Source organism: Poecilia reticulata, linkage group LG1 (genome assembly GCF_000633615.1).
Source record: "Poecilia reticulata strain Guanapo linkage group LG1, Guppy_female_1.0+MT, whole genome shotgun sequence".
In the NCBI taxonomy this organism is placed as follows: domain Eukaryota; kingdom Metazoa; phylum Chordata; class Actinopteri; order Cyprinodontiformes; family Poeciliidae; genus Poecilia; species Poecilia reticulata.
In genome coordinates, this window is record NC_024331.1 from 17,477,708 (window position 1) to 17,497,908 (window position 20,201).

The window sequence follows — 20,201 nt, forward strand, 5'->3', positions numbered from 1 at the left end:
TATATATATAATGAAGATCAGGGGTTATTTACCTCACAAGCTGACCACTAATGGACTATACTTCTTTAAGCAGCATTTAATAAGAAAAGTGAGGAGACAAACCATTAAATTCGTACACAGACCCACAAGAAGTAAAGAACAAACACTGATGATACAGAAAGAAAGACAGAGAACAGCAGCTTTTAAACTGCAAGCCTTTCATCACAGATATCCCACTATCTTCCTGGGCTGATATTTGTCTTAAGGGTGTGCCATGCTGGATTACAGCCAGAAACCATGAAGGGAAAGTAAAAAAAAAAATGGGTGAGGACGTGGAAGTGAATGCCTACCTCAGCAACAGCTCCTCTGTGTGTTCTGGAAGCTGCTGCTGCTCCGGATCCAGACTGGCTAGGCCCCACCAAGCCGGCAGCTGGGTCTGAGGCTGTTCCCAGGACACGGTGTCTCTCAGCCGGGCCGGCAGGTCTGCTCTGGTCGCACTGCGCTCTGATTTGGTCGAAGAGCTGGGTGAGCTCCATCGCTTTGCCATCCTCCTCCTCCCTTCCTGCTGCTGCTAACAGAGCATCACAGGAGCCGGCCTGCTGCAGCTGCAGAGCCTGGGCTGCCTGGACACAGCCAACCACAGGGAGCCGAAAAGGGAGGGAGGGAGGAGGAAAGGAGATGATGCAAACAGAGTGGAGGGTGTCAAGGAGAAAAAAAACACAAATATTAAAAGTAATATGGGAGTGACAAGGGGAACATAGGAAAAAAAACAAACAAAAATGTGAAAAAGATATTGGGCGTATGAGTTGAGTAGAAAGCAGATAGAGCATGCAATGCAGAGGTAAAGAACTAATAGAGAAAGTCAAGGAGAGACAGGCAGATCAGAAGATGCTGTGAACTGTTAAACTCAAAGCAACACACACACACACACCCAATAATTATGTTGAGGTTGGAACAGGTCACTCATAGCTCTCCTGTCACGGTTGTAGGTAATAATTACATGAGGCATCTCAAATTAAAATGCCTTTAATCATTTTAATGCTGCCTAATGAGGGTCATGTAGGGACCACAAGTATTTTCCAACAGGAGTCATAATTTTACAATAACATTTGTTATGTTAGTTTTCTACCAGATTAGCAAATGTAAGGTTAAAACTGTTAATGTGCTTCAGTAACATGCTAACTCTTGCTATTCTCCCTATAATACAGACAGGAATGTTATCATAAATTTTCTTTCACATTATTTGATTATGCTATTTGATACACAATATGGGATAAATTACTAATATTTCAAGGTAAATCCACAATTGAAAAAGACATTCCAATGAGGCTTTTTTGTCAGAGTAAATAGTAACTTTTGAAAATAGCAATAATATACTTGTCATTAAGTCCACATTTCTGAATTCAACCTGGATTTGAATGAACAAAAACCCAAATGTTTCTGCAATAAATGAGTAGAGAAAGGTGAAGTGAAGTGGCTAACACATCCTGTAGCTGCTCAAGTTCAAGCCAACATAACTACAGAAACCTCAGGCTTAGGTTCTGTGTTTGTATGCCTCATCTAGAGGGTGGAAAAGAAAACTTGGAAGCAAATAAAGCTAATCGTGTATTAACAGTGGAGAAAATATGCTGTCTCTCTCACAGCTGAGCTGTACCTACAATGATAATGACAGATCTCTCCATTCTTTGTAAGTAAGGAAACAACAATGTATCAAATACTTATTTCCCCAAAGGTATAGCAGAGGGGAAACACAGACCATAAACTCCTGGTCCATCTGCTGCAGCTGTGTCATGGAGCGGTGGCACTCGGCTTGCAGTGCCTTGCTGCTTTCGTCTGCCTCTCGCTTTGCCTCCCGCAGCAGGGACACTTGCTGCTCAAGGCGTCTGGTGGTCCTCTCCTCTGTCTCACACCTAAAACCGGGCAGTGTATGCACATTTAAGTTAAGTTCATGACTGAAATTTATAACATAAATTACCTTGAAGTAAATTCTAAAAGCTGTTGTTAAAGTTTTCCACCGATTGCAACACAGCTGAACTGAGAACAATTTTCATTCATGAAAATGGCAAGATATAAAACAATAATCGTTCAAATGACACAAAAGTTGAAAAGTCTTAAAGGCGTCATTATCAGAATGTAGAGTCTCTCTGACACGTTCAGCTGGTCAGGAGACACATCAGGTGGAGCTATAAAAAGAACAAGGAGCTGCTTCTGTTCTTCATGGGTTAAAAGCTGACAGCAGAGGGAGTTGGCAGGGAGCTCGGTGTCGCTCCGCATCAATACATAAGTGAAAATGCTGAAGCGGCACAAAGCCTTGCCTGGATTTGCATACTGGCCGGTTCACAGAAGCAGGAACTGACCTCAGTAACAGGCTGGAAGTCAGGATGTAAACAAAGAGTAATGCATACATTCCCGTATGGAGTGAGACCATTCCATACGCTTGTAATAATTATCCCATAAAGGCTCCTCATATTTATAAATATTACCATGTATTTTAAAGAAAACAATCCTTAGCTAGCCTCTTTGATATTGAGTCGTTTAGCAGGATAAATAGATCGTTTTAGGTCCGATCTATTACATATCAACTCAAAATCATCTATTTAGTTTTAGTACTGACTAGAAAAAGTGGAGCATCAGAACATTCAGGAAAACAAAAGTGAAGCACAGCTGACCTGGCTTGGATAGCAGCAGCTTTGGACCTCATGTTGTCAGACTGTAATGCCAACTGGGCGTTCTCCATGAGGAGATCACAAATCTGACAGAAACACATGAACAAAAACACATTCAGGTCATGACACAGGTGAAAAAAAAAATCTAATACGTAAAAGTAAAATAACAAGAACATGTTGATTTGCACTTTGCTTTCCTTCTCAAATCAATCAGAAGAGTGGCAATGATAAATAACTAATCTTAGTTGACATCCATCCATCCATCCATCCATCCATCCATCCATCCATCCATCCATCCATCCATCCATCCATCCATCCATCCATCCATCCATCCATCCATCCATNCCATCCATCCATCCATCCATCCATCCATCCATCCATCCATCCATCCATCCATCCATCCATCCATCCATCCATCCATCCATCCATCCATCCATCCACTCCTTTTCATTCCAAATTTGCGTAATATTCTGCAAAAGTTTGCAAACCGGAATGTAAAGTTTGCAAACGGTGAGTTTTTTCTTCATCAGTCTTTCTTGCATGGACTTTGTTTGACACAGCTCAAAGCAGAGGAGTCATTTTAGCAAGATATAAGACAGTAAGAAACATCTCACACAAAACATATTAGTGTACAGCATGATGTCAGCAGCAGATCAAAGTATTTTAAAAGTATTTGTTGGAGTGTAGAGTTATGAAACGTAGCTCCCCGACCTGTTGAACTGCTGTGTGTGTTTTTTGTGACTGGCACCCATACAGTTCACAAGCATGAAAGGATTTTAATAAAGTCATCACTTATTTCCATGTATTGCAAAGTGTAATATAGGCCTGCTAGGCTGCAAGACAAGAGTCAAACAACATTAGCAATATTTTAAAATAAAAAGCACAGATCATTAAAAAAAATCAATCCCTGTGTGAAGAATATTCAATATAGTTACACTATACAACTCTGAGTTTAACTATATTGTGGCATTCCTGCTTGTGCAACACTAAAGTGGCAAAAACATTACATTTCCCTTTCTGTTTTTAGGTTCCATAAATTTAAATCTGTCTTTTAAAGAATGTCTGTTCAGTGAATTAAAAACCAGTTCAGGCAAATATTTTAGATTTCGAACAAAGGAATATAGACTGTCTCACTAAAAACTTTTATTTTACTGCTGGTAGGAAGATGTAAAGCAGATGTCAATTTTACAGTTGTTAGTAAAGGAACAACACTTTTTTTTTTTAAACTTAAGATAACAACGGGACCTTATGATGCTTCAAAGCACATATGCCAGATGAAAATATCAAAAACAATTTTCTTGAAGTGCTGTTTTGAAGCACAAAACAAAAACTCTCATGTGCCAGTGAAGAATACAAGAGGAAATAGTTCTCTGTATTGTTTGGCACATACATCAAATATATTTCACACCCTCATTTCTCTTTAGTTTCTCACACATACAACTCTTAGAGAGAAACACACCCACACTGAAGGAGAGAGAGCCAATGATAGCATGGAATAGTCCCAGACTTTACTATAAACATGAGGTTCCAATTATTATAAGGGTATTACTAGACCCTCTGAGAGGTGAGGGAGCACTTGTAGGGCGACTACTCATCTTCAAGTATGTGCCCAAACGAAAACCAAAATATTAATCCCATGCTGACATATAAGTACTACAGACAAACCGATAAAGAAACAGCATTGTTGAGATGACTGGTGTCATGGAAACATCTGCTACACTTTATATTATGGAGAATTTAAACAGAAAAAAGGAAGACATCAAACATCTGTCAAGTCCTTGACGCTTACTGAGAAGTGTAAAAGAGCAAGTAAAAAGAAAGAAGACGCCATAAACCTCAGTCTTGTGACATTGCAGCGCCGATCATACAAGTTAGTTAATGTTCCACAGAACAAGACATTCCTCAAAGTGAGAATCATTCCCATAGTATTAATGTTGAGTGACATTAGCCAGGTTTTCTGGCTCCAGTCCAGCCAAAATGACACAGATGAGTATTTGTGATTCTCTGCAGCAAGTTGATTTAATGGGGTTCTATGTCTGACCTGGAGATTGGAGAGTGCTGAGCATGCCAAGTTGCATATACTGTCAAGAAAAGTCGAGATCATCCCACTTCCCCATGCTGGAGATTTTAGTTTAATAGTAACAATCAATAAAGTTACCTTTAAAATTGATTACACAGGTGACATCAAGATCCAACAGTAGGCTCAGATGGTAAAAAATAATAATCTGGTTGTTATTGTGTCCTGCAAACTTTGCTTTAATTCTACTTTTTTCTATTTAATCATAAAAAATCCTAGTCAGGTAGAAAGAGAGTCATGAAAGATGAAGTTTCCAGCCTGCATATGTATAAAAATAGTTCAGACTATTCCTTATTTCAAAGCAGTAAAGGTTTAAAGAATAAAATTTAAACATTTTGAGTAATTGGATAAAACCCAGAGTAAAATCCTTAAATTAATAATAATAACTTATAATTAAGCCAATGATAAATATTGGTTTAACCAATGGTTGATGTTGGTTTGATTATAAGAATACTTACACTTACTCTTACACTTGCGGAAGTACTTACAGTTGAAACAAGTAACTGTAACTTGGTATCAAATAATTAGAATAATGGATTATTCTAGGTTTCTTTTCAGAAATGTCTGTAATAACTCACATTATGATTATCATAAGAGTAACTAATAAGTTATGGTTATTATAATATTATAAATGACTGCTAAATCAGAGAAACTAAAAGGTTATAAATGTGATTTGGCATTGAACTGGAAATGGTGTAAAATGTTGTAACTGTAATTAAAGGTCACTGATGTTGTGTTGGAGGTAGATGGTAGGTGAAAGGTCAGGGGGAAAGAATAACTGATGGGAGGGCAGAGATGACCAAGGCCTTATTGCTGAACTTAAACTTTCCAAAGAAAAGGTTGGGCAGGCAACAGACGTAGGAGGACTGTTGAGCAACTCGGGGTCATTAGAACAGACATCAGGTCATAATGTCTCCAAGACGGTGATGGATATGAGATCATCTGTCCAAGCAGTCAGCCAATGAGACAGGCACAGCAACAGTGCTAGCCAATGCAAACAAACCAAAAGGGTGGATAAACCCTTTAAAAGGTGGGTGCAAAAGAGGAATCTTTGGTTGGATCCTTCAGGCAGCTTCGAGCCAAGATCGAGATGGACAAAGAACTCTGCAGCTGGAAGAAGAGCCGGGGCCACAGAGCCAAAGACTGTTCTGCGCATGGGGACCAACCCATCAGCCCCGCAACATGTGGCTTCAAATCGCACTTCTCTCAACAGCTGGGTTTAGACCCCAAAGACAAAGACCAAGGCAAAGATGAAGATAAGGACAAAGGCAAAGAACAAAGGCAAAGAGGAAGAACTGGTGTGTTCCTTCCATGAGACCAGCTCGTCTACATCTCAATGGATCAGAAAGATTGTGAGACGAGGGGAAGGAAGCTTCAGAGCTGCAAGACAAGAAGCTGAAGACCGATACGCACAAGAGGAAGTCACCCTAAAACTCGAGACCTGCCGCTCTAAGTCAGTACTCTTCCTGCCAGCACCCAAGTCCTGTGTGAGCTCACCATCGAAGCAGAGACGAAAGCTCATCAGACCTGCAGGAAAAGATAGACTAGATGATTAATTTTACTTATTTGATTATTTCTGCTACTGAATTAAGCTTATATTGACCCTTGCAAAATTGCCTTACTAATAAAATAATTAGCATTAAAAAAATCTAAAAGATGTTATGGACATTCAATTAATGAGTCACCTTAAAGTTCTTTGATGGTCATAAAATAGCTATGAAGTTTGATTCTGGAGAGGAAAAAGTGGGAAATGTTTTATAGGTTGCTTAAAGCCCAAAACTAAAACAACACCCTTGGGACTTGCCCGAGTCACTAAAACCAACCTGGTTCAGTAACAAGTGCAAGTTGTAATAAAGAGAAAGTGCGACCGTTAACAGGTGCTTTGTGAAACTAGTTGGTTGCAGGCTTCTCAATCTGGCTAATTCACAGGGTGAAAAAGAGTGGCACATCTGGATGGAGGTCGTCAGAAACCAGGCTAGTCTTTCTCGACACCAGCTTAATCAGAGTTTACTTCAGTTCTGGGCAGGGTAAATCCCGGCAGATTTAGGAAACTCAATTCACCCGTTAGATGGAGAGCTGGTAGCACATCTCCATCCTCTCAGAAGGGGAAGTAGAGAGAGAGAAGGGGGGAGTGTTGCACAATAACAATACTTACAATTTTCAGCAAACAGCAAACAAAGATGCAACAGGAATAAAAAGCCAAGGAAATCTGAATTGGTTTCAGAGAAAGTATATAAACCTGCTGGCTGTCCCAGTGAATCACATGTCTTGAATCCAACTGAATGGATGTGAGTAGTTTCTCCATAGGCGATGCCCCGTTGTCAAAAATAAGTATTTCTATCTGACATGGAATACATAATGACCTAATGTGAGCTGATTTCTTTATATGCATTAACTTGTCAAGTTTTTACTGACAATGAGTGTGAATTTAATCGTGATTTAATATCTCTATAAAAAAAATTTATATGTACTGTATGAAGTAGCTAAGTTGTTGTCATTAAGTTATTCAAACCAGAATCTTAACATTCCTGCATGGGAAGCAGTCATTAAATTGAAACAAGACAAAAATCCACAGTCACTGGTGCTTAATCTTTCATGCACATTCAATTTAAAACGACGTAATTGGGACAAATCTTAACATTACCACTTAAAAGTCTGAAAATCAACATCTCATGGAATCAGTTCTTCAGTTTTTGTTATTATTTATTAGTCAATGATTTCTAATAATCACCTGTGAACGCAGGTACCTGACGGTTTGCTCCTGCTTGGACCAGTTCTGGCTGCGAGAGGCATTCTTGAAGCTCCACTCGGCTATCTGAGCCTCCAGCTGGTGGTTGGCCTCCTGCAGCCTGTTAACCTGCTCCATGAAACTCTTCAGTCGAGTGTTCAGGTCCCACATGGTGTGGCTGGAGTCCTGCAGCAGGTCCATGGAGTCCTGGGAGAGCATTCATCCAAATGTTTCCTATCCCACAAGCAGTAGAAAATGTCCCAGAGTAAAAATGCAGCACCTGTGACGGCTAAAAGTACTGAGCCTGCACACAGCTGGGAGAGCCACATTCACGGTAATATAAGGGTTTACAACTTTCACAGCAAACACTCTGCCTCCCACCTGAAACCACATGATGACAAAAGTGTTTACAAGGTAAATGTTTACCCACTGATACTCACCTGAAGTGACGTGGCACTCTATGAGAGAGTTGTTATGTCCTCCTGGTCACGCCACGCCAATCCAACACATCTGCCTTATTCCTCTGCGGAGAGCTGGTTGACTTCCCCACTGTGTCCCCGCTCATCGGCAGCCAAACTCTGACACAGAGAAGAGTGGCGGCTGTTTAGTATCACAGCATATATGCATCAATGTGTAGAGTTCAGGATCAGCCAGGACAGGGACGTTTCCTCCCTGCCCCATCTCCCCCACCAGGCAGAATGTGGGACGAAGGAGAGTCATGGGGTAAGTCCTGGATGTAGCGCTTACCTCACCAACACTCTGGGGGCTTTTGTGCTCCCTGATCCAGGATTACTGAGCTGCTTTCAAACAGGCAGCAGCACAAGCTACAAAGAGAATGTTCAGGGAAACACAGTGACAGGACTGGAGCGGGTTTTAGTTGTTCCGTAATAACAGGTTGAACACACCATAACTAACACAAGTCTGTTCCACAGAACCTCTGATTTGACTCACCTCTTGCTTAAGATCTGTAAAGGCTAGTTTGGTAAAATTAAAGCGTCTCTGCCAGACTGTCTGGGTCAAAGGTTGATTCTTTAAATAGTATGATGTGATTCAAATGTTGCTAAAGGAAAGGCCTTTCCATTTACAGCAGCCACGCTGTATTTGCTCTTTAAAATTTACATGTGTTTCCATATCTTCCTCAAACAGCCAGCAGGCTAAGGTACCCTGCTAAGTATCATCACAGCCATCGAATAATAAAACCAGAATATGTTCTGAGACAGATGTTTGGTCTGACCAGAGGTCTGTTCCACCAAAGCTCTCAGTATGTAAACAAAAGGGGTCAAAGGGTATTATGTAAGAAAGACTGTGAACTTAAACGAATGAATTGCTTTTGTATGTTGGTTTGGCAAATCTCAAAACAGCATCATTTAACAAACTACAACCAGATATAAATGTCAGCTTGATTGATTTCTATACAAGAAAAATATATTTGTATTTTAATGTTACTTATACAACGTTCGTCACCACAAAATAATTAAATTCATGGCATCACGCTGTAAAACTAATATTTGTTTCTTACGTAAATGTTTAGTTTATCTTTGTTATTTTGTTGATCTAAAAAGTTGACCTAAGACAAATGTAACGCTTTAAAATTAGTCACTTGTCAGTATTAAAAATATAACTGCTGAAAGTTACATGAATCATTCTTACAGCTTTGTGAATAATCACAGCATGTCCAGGGTGTAGTAGCCTAAAAAGCAACATTGCATCATTAGATTAACAGTCTTTATTGAAATTAATGTACGAACATGCTTTAAAGCGTCATGTTTAATGACACTGTGGCTTTACTAAAAGAGCATAAACACCTGAAGTTGTAAAAACACAAAGGTCACTTAAAACCACTGATAATAGAGAGTTTAAGTCAGTGTTTCTCAACCTTTTTTGGGCCAGCGCCCCCCAGCCTTTATCCAGATCCCTCACCGCCCCCCACCAAAGAATTTGCAGGCTCCTTTGCACTGACTATTATTTTATCATTAATATTACTATCACTATTGTAGATGTTTTGATTTTTATGCTTGCTTCTGTATTTATCATCAAAACTAATTTCCCAGAAAACAAAACAGCCATGTGAATAAAAATTATTTTCACAGGCGTCTATGAAAAATGCAATGAACATTCAAGTTAAAATTTGTAGGCCTAGCAGCAGCCAATCAGAGTGGAAAAAATATTCTATTTTGTGTCATTTTCTAGTTGTTAAATATTCCACAAAATGACCAAATAAAAGATGTATAACATGCCAGTTCAAACTTTGATCTATTTGCAAAATAACTTAGCTCTGCAACATTAAAACATGGATAGAACTGTAACTACATTAATCATAACTCTTCTTCTCTTCAGTGTTTGTCAGTTTCTGGTGGTGCAGCTCTGTGCTGCCTTCAGGAGAATGGGACATCAGAGTATCATCCATAAAACTTCACCCGCATGGCATTTATTGTGCAAACCAGAGCTTTCAGTGGAAAAACAAAAGGTTCCAGATCCTTTTAATGCCATACAAATATGACACAGAAACATGGATTATATCTTTATATAGACCTGTCTATTGATTTATAGATTAATAGTTTTACTGTACAGAAATTACAAAGAACAAATTTGGTTCTTAATCAAATCCTAATGAGTCAAATTGAAAGTGTCATGGAGTCATCAGCCCCATGACATTAACACAGACATAAAAAATAAAATTTAAGAAATACATATATCAAATCTAATTAAAAACATAAATAAGTGATCAGTTATTTACTGTTATGTTCTGTAAGATATATTTATTCTCAGTACTAGATGTGGTCTCAACAAACCCATGGCACTTCAACAATATTATTTTACCTTTTATCTGGAAATAGTGTCTGTTTATTCTTGCCATACTGATTAAACTTTACCTTTAATAACATAAAGTTACCTAATTTTTAAAGTGCAATCAGTAATACTTTTATAACAAATTTATATCAGTAATGATTTCTTGGTTAATATCAAGTTGTCATAACAAAGACATTTGGAATAATGTCAACTTTGTATTAAAAGTGTCATAATTTACCGAATGACGCTTTATGACAACAGTCATAAATATTCATGAAGGCTTATTCATGTTCATGACAGGTGTTATGTCATGTTTATGACAGTGTCATGTCAGTCTTATTCACCCCCCTTCAAAGAAAGTGTTACCGATATATGATTCTTCAATCCAGAGAACACAATACATTGTAACTGCTGGTAATAGTGAAGCTCAGCCCAAAGCACCTCCACTTGCAAAGGCTGGCTTTAGGGTTGTGGGAAGCAAATAGTTGGACATACCTGAATGCCAAGCTTGGGTAGTGAAACCCAACTATGTCCCCTGCAACTCAATCTTAAATAAGTTGAAGCTATTGGATGGTTGGACAGACAAGTCATCCAATACTTTTAGAAATGTAGCATAATTTGTTTACAGTTTATATGACAAAAGCACATCTTTTGTTAAAAAGAAAGTTTAATGCATATTTAAGGTGTTATTTAATTACCTGCAGTGGACAGTGTTTTAAGATGTTGCTTTATAGCAGCGGTCCCCAAACTATGGCCCCGGGCCGCATCCGGCCCGCCTCCACATTTTGTACGGCCCCCTGAACAATACCAGAGAGCATTCAGTTTTTTTTTTTCATATACCGTATTTATAAGCCGCTTATATGTGGATTTTTCTTCAACCACCAGGGGGCTCTTTAGCAGGAAGTCAAAATTGGAAATAAAAGAAGAAAGCGCCCATTAAAACGGAACTAGGTTTTAATAGGGAATTGAAATTTGAGAATGTTGTTGATCAGTTAAATAGCATTGAGGGGAAAAAGAAGATTTTTCGTTTTTTTAAAAAATAATACTAGGATCATTATGAGAATTTGAGGTATAGATATTAGGATCCAGTAGATGGCAGTAGTGCAACAATAATGGACGCAAGCTGCCATTGAAATCTAAAGAAGAAGAAAAAGAAGGTGCCCATTTTCATTTAGCACATGCTAGGACACAAAGGATCAGCACTTTTACTGTTACAGTTACCGTTCGGAAACTACCAAACTTTTTCTACAACTTTTTATTTTTCAACCGTAATAAATGTGATATTCAATTGACCTGTAATGACTAAAATTGTGGGTGTCCTGCCCCCTGTGCTGCTGCATCGCTGTGGAAAACCTGGAGCGGCAGAGATATCTGCGGTTTATATGTGTACGTTACTGTTTTTTTTTGTTGTTGTTTTTTTTACTTTGAGGTTGTGGCTTATAGTCCGGTTCGGCTCATAGTTTGGAAAATACGGACTATAATCCTTCCTGGATTTTTTTCTGTGAAGAACCCAGAGAGAGTTATTTGATTGTGCTTTCTGGAAAACAATACATTTTTACATTTAGGCACTCCTGCAGTTGTCACACCTTTTCTGTTACAAACTGACTTCGGCCCCCAGCAGAGAAGGGAAAAGTTATGTGGCCCTCACAGGAAAAAGTTTGGGGACCCCTGCTTTATAGCCGTACACCAGAGTATTTTAAAAACACACTTTCTAGACTGATTATGGAAGACTATACTTTGTGCTTCATGAAAATTTACCTAGAAGTTGTATTTCATGTCCTATAAAAGAAAGTTTCTAGAATCAACTTAATTAAATCATAAAATATCTACAAAATCAGCTGAACAGCAGAGCATGTGAAAGTTTTAGTTTTCAGTTATTGTGGTACCAAAAAGCTTTCAGTTCATCCCAAATAATATTGAGTGTAGAAACATAACATTATGGTTGTATATTTTTATAAGAAGAAAGAATGGAATGGAAGACAGATTGGAACTGAACAGAAATTCAGAACCGAACTGAATGGCATCCTTACATTTTTTTTAATCTAAATCTGAATACCTTGCACTGAAATAGTCTGAACTGGTCTGCACAAATTTTTTTTATATAAAATGTATACGCCTGCTTTGACTTCAAAGAGCTGTGTCTGTGAACTTCCAGCTGCTGTGTCTATGCATATTTGACTTCTCCACTGAGTAAATAAGAGGCAGGATGTTTGAGTTATGGATGCAAAGAGCTACAACCACTTTACAAATATTGTCTCCGTCTAGACGTTAATTCATTATGCAAATTTTCTCAGGAGAGTTTAAAACCAGTTAGTTATCAGTTATCAGTTGTCACATAAGAGAAAGAGTTTGTTCAATGTAATACCAGGCAGACAACCTACCGGGCAGTATTGCGAAGACGTTTCTAAATCATAAAAAAACAGTATGCAAACCAAAACAATCAGGAATCAGGATTGTCTACTTACTGTCAACACATTCCCACGCCCTCTCAGCAAGGTGGTTTCTCCTTGTTGGCAAAGATGACAAGAACATTTGCCGCCTAGTCGAAATCCTCGATGAAACAAAGGCAGCTCGCCGTCAAGCGTCTGAAACTGATGATTTCTGCGCCCATAAAAAGGAACAATGTCACAGATCCTGTTTCTGAAGGTAATGTTGCTTCCTTCTGCGACCCAAGAAATGCCTCCTAATGCATAGCATTCGTGTTTGTTAGTAAGTGACAAGCTGGTGCTGACTTGCTATTCAAATTTCAGGAGGAGAGGTGGAGGCTGTAGCTGTGGACACTGTGTACAAGAGAGGGAGAGAGAGAAAAGAAACAAGCCAACCTCAGACTATGGGTTTAACATCAAGCACTTTCATGAATCCGACCTCTAGGTAACTCCGCATTCCTCTGTTCCTGTGAAGGGTGGACTCTTAGTTTCCACTTTCTAAACAAAGAGTCCTTTATTTAAGGAATTTAAAGGACAAACATCAAATCTTCTTGAATAAAGCCTCAAGCAATCACAAAACAAACTTCATAACATGTTATTGACCAGACAATATATTATAATGCACACCAATTAAGATCAGGATTGTAGTTTATGTAACCTAAATCCAAACATATTGAGCAGATTATATTACTAGGAATTCTTAACCGGTCTTTGTTGCAAGAGAGATTGTCAGCTTAAGTTAAATAAGCCTCTCTCACGTTGTCAAGTTTATACAAAGCTGGTATTTATCTAACCATTTATCCTGGACTTACTGACCCTAGCTTAACTATACTGTATAATTTAAAACATTTATATGTATATTTTTATTTAGTTTTTAATACAATGAATATAACGAGTCATGTTTTGATCCAATATTATGAAATTTGGTAGACACACAACTTCTCAAAACTTTCAAAATTGTCCCTGGAGCCCTTTGTCCAAACCCAAAAGGAAGTTGGCAATTTGGGATAAAAGCTGCCATTTTGTCTGTTTTACACACATTCCGTCTGAGTGAACTTCTCCTACAGCTTTTGAATTACAGACTTCAAAATGACTCGACTCAATCTTACGGTGCTGAAGATCAAAAGCTATCAAAAGCTTTTTGCTGCATCAAATCATGTACAAGTGACCAAGCCTCTAATAACGTCCACACACAAGGCCTGAGCTGGATCAAACTGTTTGTGTGTCATTCCAGACCAGCTCTTAACACATTTACATGGTCATTCGGTGGCATCACTTTAGCCCCTCCTACTTAGAACATGAAGTCACATATCCTGTTGATGGATGTCCTCCTTTTACACACTCACACTTACGATTTCCAAGTCGTGTCTGATGACACAGGTGATATTGAATCATACACTGAACAGTGACTGTTGAATAGAGCAGGTGAGCGTGGCAAAGTGGCCAATTCCAGGACCGTTTATTTTGTGTACGGTTGGTTCTAAAACCCACATGCATGATCCGATTTGCATCAAACTAAATCTGAAAGATCTTTATCAAACTTTAAACGGACCATTTGGATTACATTGAAATTTGACTCCACTGCGGCCCTTGAAGTTTTTTACAGTTATATCACACTGATACATCATCAGATCTGCAGCAAATTATTTGTGCATCATCAGGCAGAACTGCTCAACATACTGCTGCTGCAGCAGCACTTTAGTCCACCCAAAACAGAAAAGAAATCTGCAGGTTTATTTTCTGACATTTAAGAATACTACTTAATAAAGAGATCATTTACATTCATTGAGTTCAGCCCATTGACTAATATTTAAAGTTCACTAATTATGGATTATTTAAACGTCTGTCCTGAATTTCGAAATTAGTAAATTAAAGTCATGCATATAGGAGAAATGTTGACATGTATTCATGGATGAGATTCTTCAAGCATTGCTCTTCAATAAATATTCACACCACAAGGTATATATGTAGCTATCAAAATTTCAACTCTAAAAGTCCAACAGTTTTTAAAGGTTATATAAATGTAAGTTAAAGTTCCGATTTGAGGTGCTTTTTACATTTTTACACTAACATCTTAAAAACAAACCATGTATCTAATTGTATGTTTGTTAATCACAAATATCTAAATTAAAGTTATCTGCTGACCTGCTTTAGTATATCTAGAGTTGCACAGACTGAAATTGTGTTTTATGACCTTTTGACTCAACAACTGCTCTCATGAGCACCATCATGAAACTATTGGGGGAAGAAGATCTGTTTGCAACCACCTCCTGAGACTGAGGCAGGTTACAACAATGTCTGCAAACTGTCTGGAGTTCAGCCCCCATCTTTGTCATCTTTGTTTGCTGTTCATTCTTGCTGTAATGTAATGCAGTGAGTCACAACACAAACAAGCGTAGAGATGCAATCTCATAGGGTATGTTTTTGCATAACAAATATACAGTAAAAATACAGATGGAAAATTAAGTGTCAATTTTCAAAGCAGGTTCACAGAAAGTGTGAAGTTTTTAAGAATTGCATTCAAGAAAAAAAAAATCTTATTCTGCTTTGTGAGTAGTTGTACTGTGACTTCACAACTGCTGCAAGCATCTTCTAAAAGAAAACTGCAAAAGACTCAAAGATTCTGTTTACTGTAGCCACACAGAGTCCTAGCAAATACCGTTAGAAAGATTTTGACAAAACATAAACAAAACACGTGGTGAAAATCACAAAAAAAGAGATACAAATGGAAAGAATTAAAAGAACAGAGAGAGGTGATGGCTGTCACCTCTCTCTGTTCTTTCTGTCCCTGAGCATAGCAATAAGTTTACTCTATTTCAGTAGTCTTAACAGTCCCCAGATATCAACCCAATAACTTTTGGTTTTTTCCTTTGGGTTGGTGGAACAGAAGATTTGGATTATGGATGTGCAGACAGTAAATCTCCAGCTAAAATGTGATGTGGTCATGTGAGTATAGACCAAGATCTCTGAGAAATGTTTCTGAAAACCTTGTTGATTCAAAGCCATAAAGCTCTAGAGGCAAAAAGGGGGTCCAGCCTTTTACTAGCAAGGTCTGTATTAAAACTGAAAGCTTTCTATATAGTAATGATTTTAGATTATTCTTAAGTTATATTTGAATATTCTCTGTTCTTGAACCAAGAAGCTGATAAGCGACTTAAGAAATAACAATTTGTCAAATCAGAGCTGTCTTTGTACTTCACTCAACACAATTAGTAGTTTTCCTTCAACGTCTCTTTTCACTGATTTGCATGATTCATGAGAGAGGAGTGTTCTTTTCAGCTGCAGCTGTCTTCTTAATGGTTTTGTAACTTTGTTTAATTTTAAGGAAACTTTTGTCCTAAATCAAAGGGTACAAGTGTTATCAGCATAACCTGTAAGACATTTGCTTGTTTCAACATGTTGTTTGGCACGTTGTGAAAGCAAAAAAAAAAACGTTTTACAGGTGAAAAATATAGGGAAGCGTTTGGGGAAAAAAAAAACCCTGAAGGCAAACTGAATGACTAGTTGTCGGGATTTGTTTCCCCTTATCATCCTGACACGGATACAGGTGTCGTTACAAGGCAGGAGTTCTAACAATCGTCTGGAAGAAAATTTGAGTCACCTGGTTCAAGACACTGTTAAGGCAGACAGAACCAGAATGACAACATAGTTATTCTTATTGTACATTTTGTTTCTATCAATCAAACCTGCCGCACCTTCAAATCAAACGCTGGCCATTCAAGGGGAGACAGACAATTATGTGGTGAACTACCTGCCGCGCACCATTCCGCACATTTCAGTTTGTAGAAACAAAGACAACCCACAACTAAAAAAATATTTCAAAACGTTTCTCATGCATGCAGGCAGGTAGTACTCCTGAAAGCCTGAGAACAAAGAGCTTTAAAATCATTACACAACAATGTCAATGTTGCGAAGGCCCTTTCTATTAAATAATATACACACACTCAATATTACAAAAGAGATAAATGGAGGAAGTTGAGCGGAAAGGATAAAACCTTAACATTACACTAAAGCCCCAGTTATCTCGTTTTTCCACAGCTTCACAGCATCTGAGTGCAAAAAAACAATTACTGTTGTCATAATCAGTTGCGTGTGTCTTACAAAACAATTAATCTGGGAGTGGTGAGTTCAGATGTCATTTAGAGTTACATAGAAATAGGCAGGGCACATACTTCAAAACACGTCAGCTCGGATGAATTGTGCCAGAGTGAGACAACTCAATCATTTGTAGCTTCCTTATCAAGAGACTGAGACATAAAACTATTCAGATCAATAGTAGGTACATGAAAACTCTGTAAATAAAAAGACTAAAACAGCTCCCAGAGGCTATCATTAAACAAGAGCCCTGTGCTGAGCAGAGTAACGTGGGAAAGTGTAAATGACTTTGAAGACTAAATGGGAAGGAATACCTTTGAGAGCAAACCCTTTACTTTTCAACAAACATGACTGCATCAAAAAAAATACTAACCAAAGAGCAAAAACAATAATAAAAGGTGTACCCAGCAAACAAGAAATCAAAAGATTAGCAAAGAATCAAAAAAATAGCTGCACTGAGCTGAAAAACAATATTTCCATTTGCCAGAATTGCACATTTAAAGATGCACTGTTGAATGCTAACACAAAATGTAAGTTGGCCCAAGCTAAGTGTTATAATCTATCATCCTCAGCCTTGCTGTTCCCCACATAAAGAAGGTTACTTAAAGAAGGTTCAAAATTTAGGCTTTTTTGTTGTTGACAACAAGCTGCTGTGTTGCTCTGCAGTGGTTTGAACTCGCCTTGCTCTGCAGGTTATCTTCTTTCATTTTTTATTTGGAACCTGAATAAGCACTTCTCAGGAAAAACAAATCAAACAGTAGAAAAACAAAATTTGATTTAATAACAGGAGTTAATTGTCCCCAAAATAAATCCTGTTAGTCACCTGGAACTGTCACACTTCATGCATCTTGCAATGAGAACATGATCTGTGGTTGATATGCTTCAGAAAATCTTACCAGCTTTGAGGGAAAACATGTTCCATCAGAGCCAATTTGAGATCTGAGGAATTCTCATTATGTAAATAGAAACTCTTTTGACAACTGCTGGGGGAAAAAAAAAAGGTCTGTTCCTTATAGCTTCTGTTTATTTAGGAGTAAATGCCATCTTCTGCCAAGACCAATATTTATCAGCTCAGTTAAACACCTCTGACTTGTAATTAGTCTTAAACCTTGCAGGAGGCAAAGACCAAAAGGGAGGGATGTGTGATTATTATCACAAATACAGCAGTAGTGGCAAATTGTGTAACTATAAATTTAAAAACAACACTCGATATTTCTCTCAAGTGGAAGATAATTTAAAAAATGCTTGGTATAGCGATTGATATGGATCAGTCAATCTTATCGAGGGATAATCCATTCCTAATATCTTGTATTCATTATTTTTAGTTTTCCACAATAGCCATCAATGTTTTTCTTATGTGCATTTTTAAGTAACGCATTACTTAAAAATGCGTTACAAATGGGAAAATTTGTAAGAACTTCCTAAATTTTGCAAAAAATTTATGCTCGCTTGAGATGGTTTTTGACTTTTCTGAAAAAGAGCTTATGCTAACTGAGGGATTTTCTGAATATGCTCTGATGCAGCAAACATTTACCTCACAAGCTGGTCAGCTGTTTGTACTGTCAGAATCACTAGAATTGCATTTCTTTATCTACATCACCTGCATGAACAACTTGGCTGACGACAACATATTCCTGAAAGCCTCACTCCATTTTTAGAAGATATGTTACTTGGAGCATTTTGTGAGAGCTGTTAATTTCATCATGTGAGAAGCAAGTGCAATCCTACAACGACTTGGACAACTAGCTACACTGCCAGACCAGGCAACAACAGGATTAATCAAAAGGCAGCCAAAGGCAAATTTGAATAACTTTTCAAAGTTGTAGAGATCCAAAGCTCATGCGGGATCTTCTCGTGACGTACGAAATAATGAGCTCTACAAATCTGGCTCTTATGAAAGAGTGGCAAAAAGAAAGTCATTGCTGAAAATTATATCAACGTATATGGAAGAAATAAAAACTGATTTTTTAATACACAGATTAAGATGAGAAAAGCTTTCGGTTCATGTGATATGTGTGCTGTTAATCACCCTCATGAATGCGCTACTCACCCCTCCTCGTTGCTCTCTTTCCTCCACAACTAGCAGCAGCCTAATAAGTTGAGTTTTTCAACTCTTAATAAGTTGGACAAACTCAACTGTTTCTGCCACATTAGCACATTGAGCAGCGCATACCCAAGGTTGATTGACAGAGCTAAGGCCTTCCTCCTGATTCTGGTTGTTTCTTGGCCGGGAGCAGTGCATTTTCATAGATTGTCATAGAGGTAGTTTTAACAAATATGTAAAAAAAAAAACATTTTTCATAAAAGCCACATACTGTAGCATTAAATACTGAGATAAGAACACATACTTGAGTACAGAAGTACTCCTCCACAATAGCCTCATTAATTGCTGGAGCCTAAGGCAAAAGACTAATAAATGTTCAAAAATATCTTACTGTAAGATATTTTTTAACATTTACATCAGATCCTTTTAGGTAAATAATCCTTTGCTCCATAGACTCTTCAAGCACTAATGGAACAAGTGTTTCTGTACCGTAAGCCAGAGTTGGAAGATTAATTATATCTACCCTCATTGTATCAGATCTGAATGGATGTTGCATTTCAGTCAACAGCTGAGTTAGCCACTTGTTTACACAAAGCAGCTGCATGTCATAATTAACCACCTCATGTCAGTCTGTAGTTGCCCACTGGTAGTGATCTGGCATACATAGGCACACTAAATCTCTTTCTGCATAGATGGAGAAAAGGACTTCCTCATTTACTCAAGTTGGAGACATAAAAAATAAGACAAACACAAAGACTATACGGCATGTTATCAGTTGTTTTATAAGAGCAGAAATACGTTTTGTAAATGTTAACGTGCACGCAAATAAGATTTTGAACAGTTTTACAAAGAGAGAACTGTTGTTATTCACCAAAATGGAAAGTCATACATTAATCTATAAAAGGTTTGTGTTCCAACATGCAGACAAATTAGGAACAAATGCAGGAAATTCAGCTCCATTGTTAGCTCCAGGAAGTGCTCAACTAACAAAGATCAGTCAGTGGCGTGGCAGTAGGGAGGTTCAACAGGACTCCTAGGTAACTTCAAAATAAAAAGCAATCCCTCATACATTGTTTACAACTGACTTTTCAAGGTCCACAATCAGAAAGAAGTGGAAAAAGAAAGCCAGTGCTTAATTTTAGTTTACTTTCTTTTTTTTCTTTTTTTTCTACCATTCAGTGTGTTTTTTACAGGTCCCAATTTAGGCTAGCTTCAGCTGTCAACAGATGTTCTCACATTTGACTCTAAAATGAAAATCCAGGCAACAACATATTTAAAAGCATGACATATATTTCAACTGTGGTACAAAGCAGATACTTGAATCAGTCAGATGATGGTGCCAAACCTACAAAATGTAATGTAAGGGAGGTTGAGCAAGAGAGTGAGGAGGTCTGAA

The 20,201-nt window shown here is 38.0% G+C and overlaps 1 protein-coding gene across 5 annotated transcripts in view; it reads right to left on the minus strand.

Moving 5' to 3' along the window:
• The window catches only part of krt222 (keratin 222), a 34,409-nt gene that overhangs the window by 13,610 nt on the left and 598 nt on the right, over positions 1-20,201 (minus strand). Inside the window, exons 2-7 of one of the 5 annotated variants that reach the window (XM_017304146.1) lie at positions 12,706-12,841; positions 7,891-8,028; positions 7,454-7,684; positions 2,649-2,731; positions 1,736-1,889; positions 330-602 (exon numbers count right to left, since the gene is read on the minus strand). In XM_017304146.1, the coding sequence (XP_017159635.1) occupies positions 330-602; positions 1,736-1,889; positions 2,649-2,731; positions 7,454-7,669 (726 nt within the window). In that variant the 5' untranslated portion in view covers positions 7,670-7,684; positions 7,891-8,028; positions 12,706-12,841. Of the gene's footprint in view, positions 1-329; positions 603-1,735; positions 1,890-2,648; positions 2,732-7,453; positions 7,685-7,730; positions 7,866-7,890; positions 8,029-12,705; positions 13,183-20,201 lie in introns of those variants that run through there. The other 4 variants (XM_017304145.1, XM_008406458.2, XM_017304147.1 and 1 more) reach the window with 4 other exon arrangements.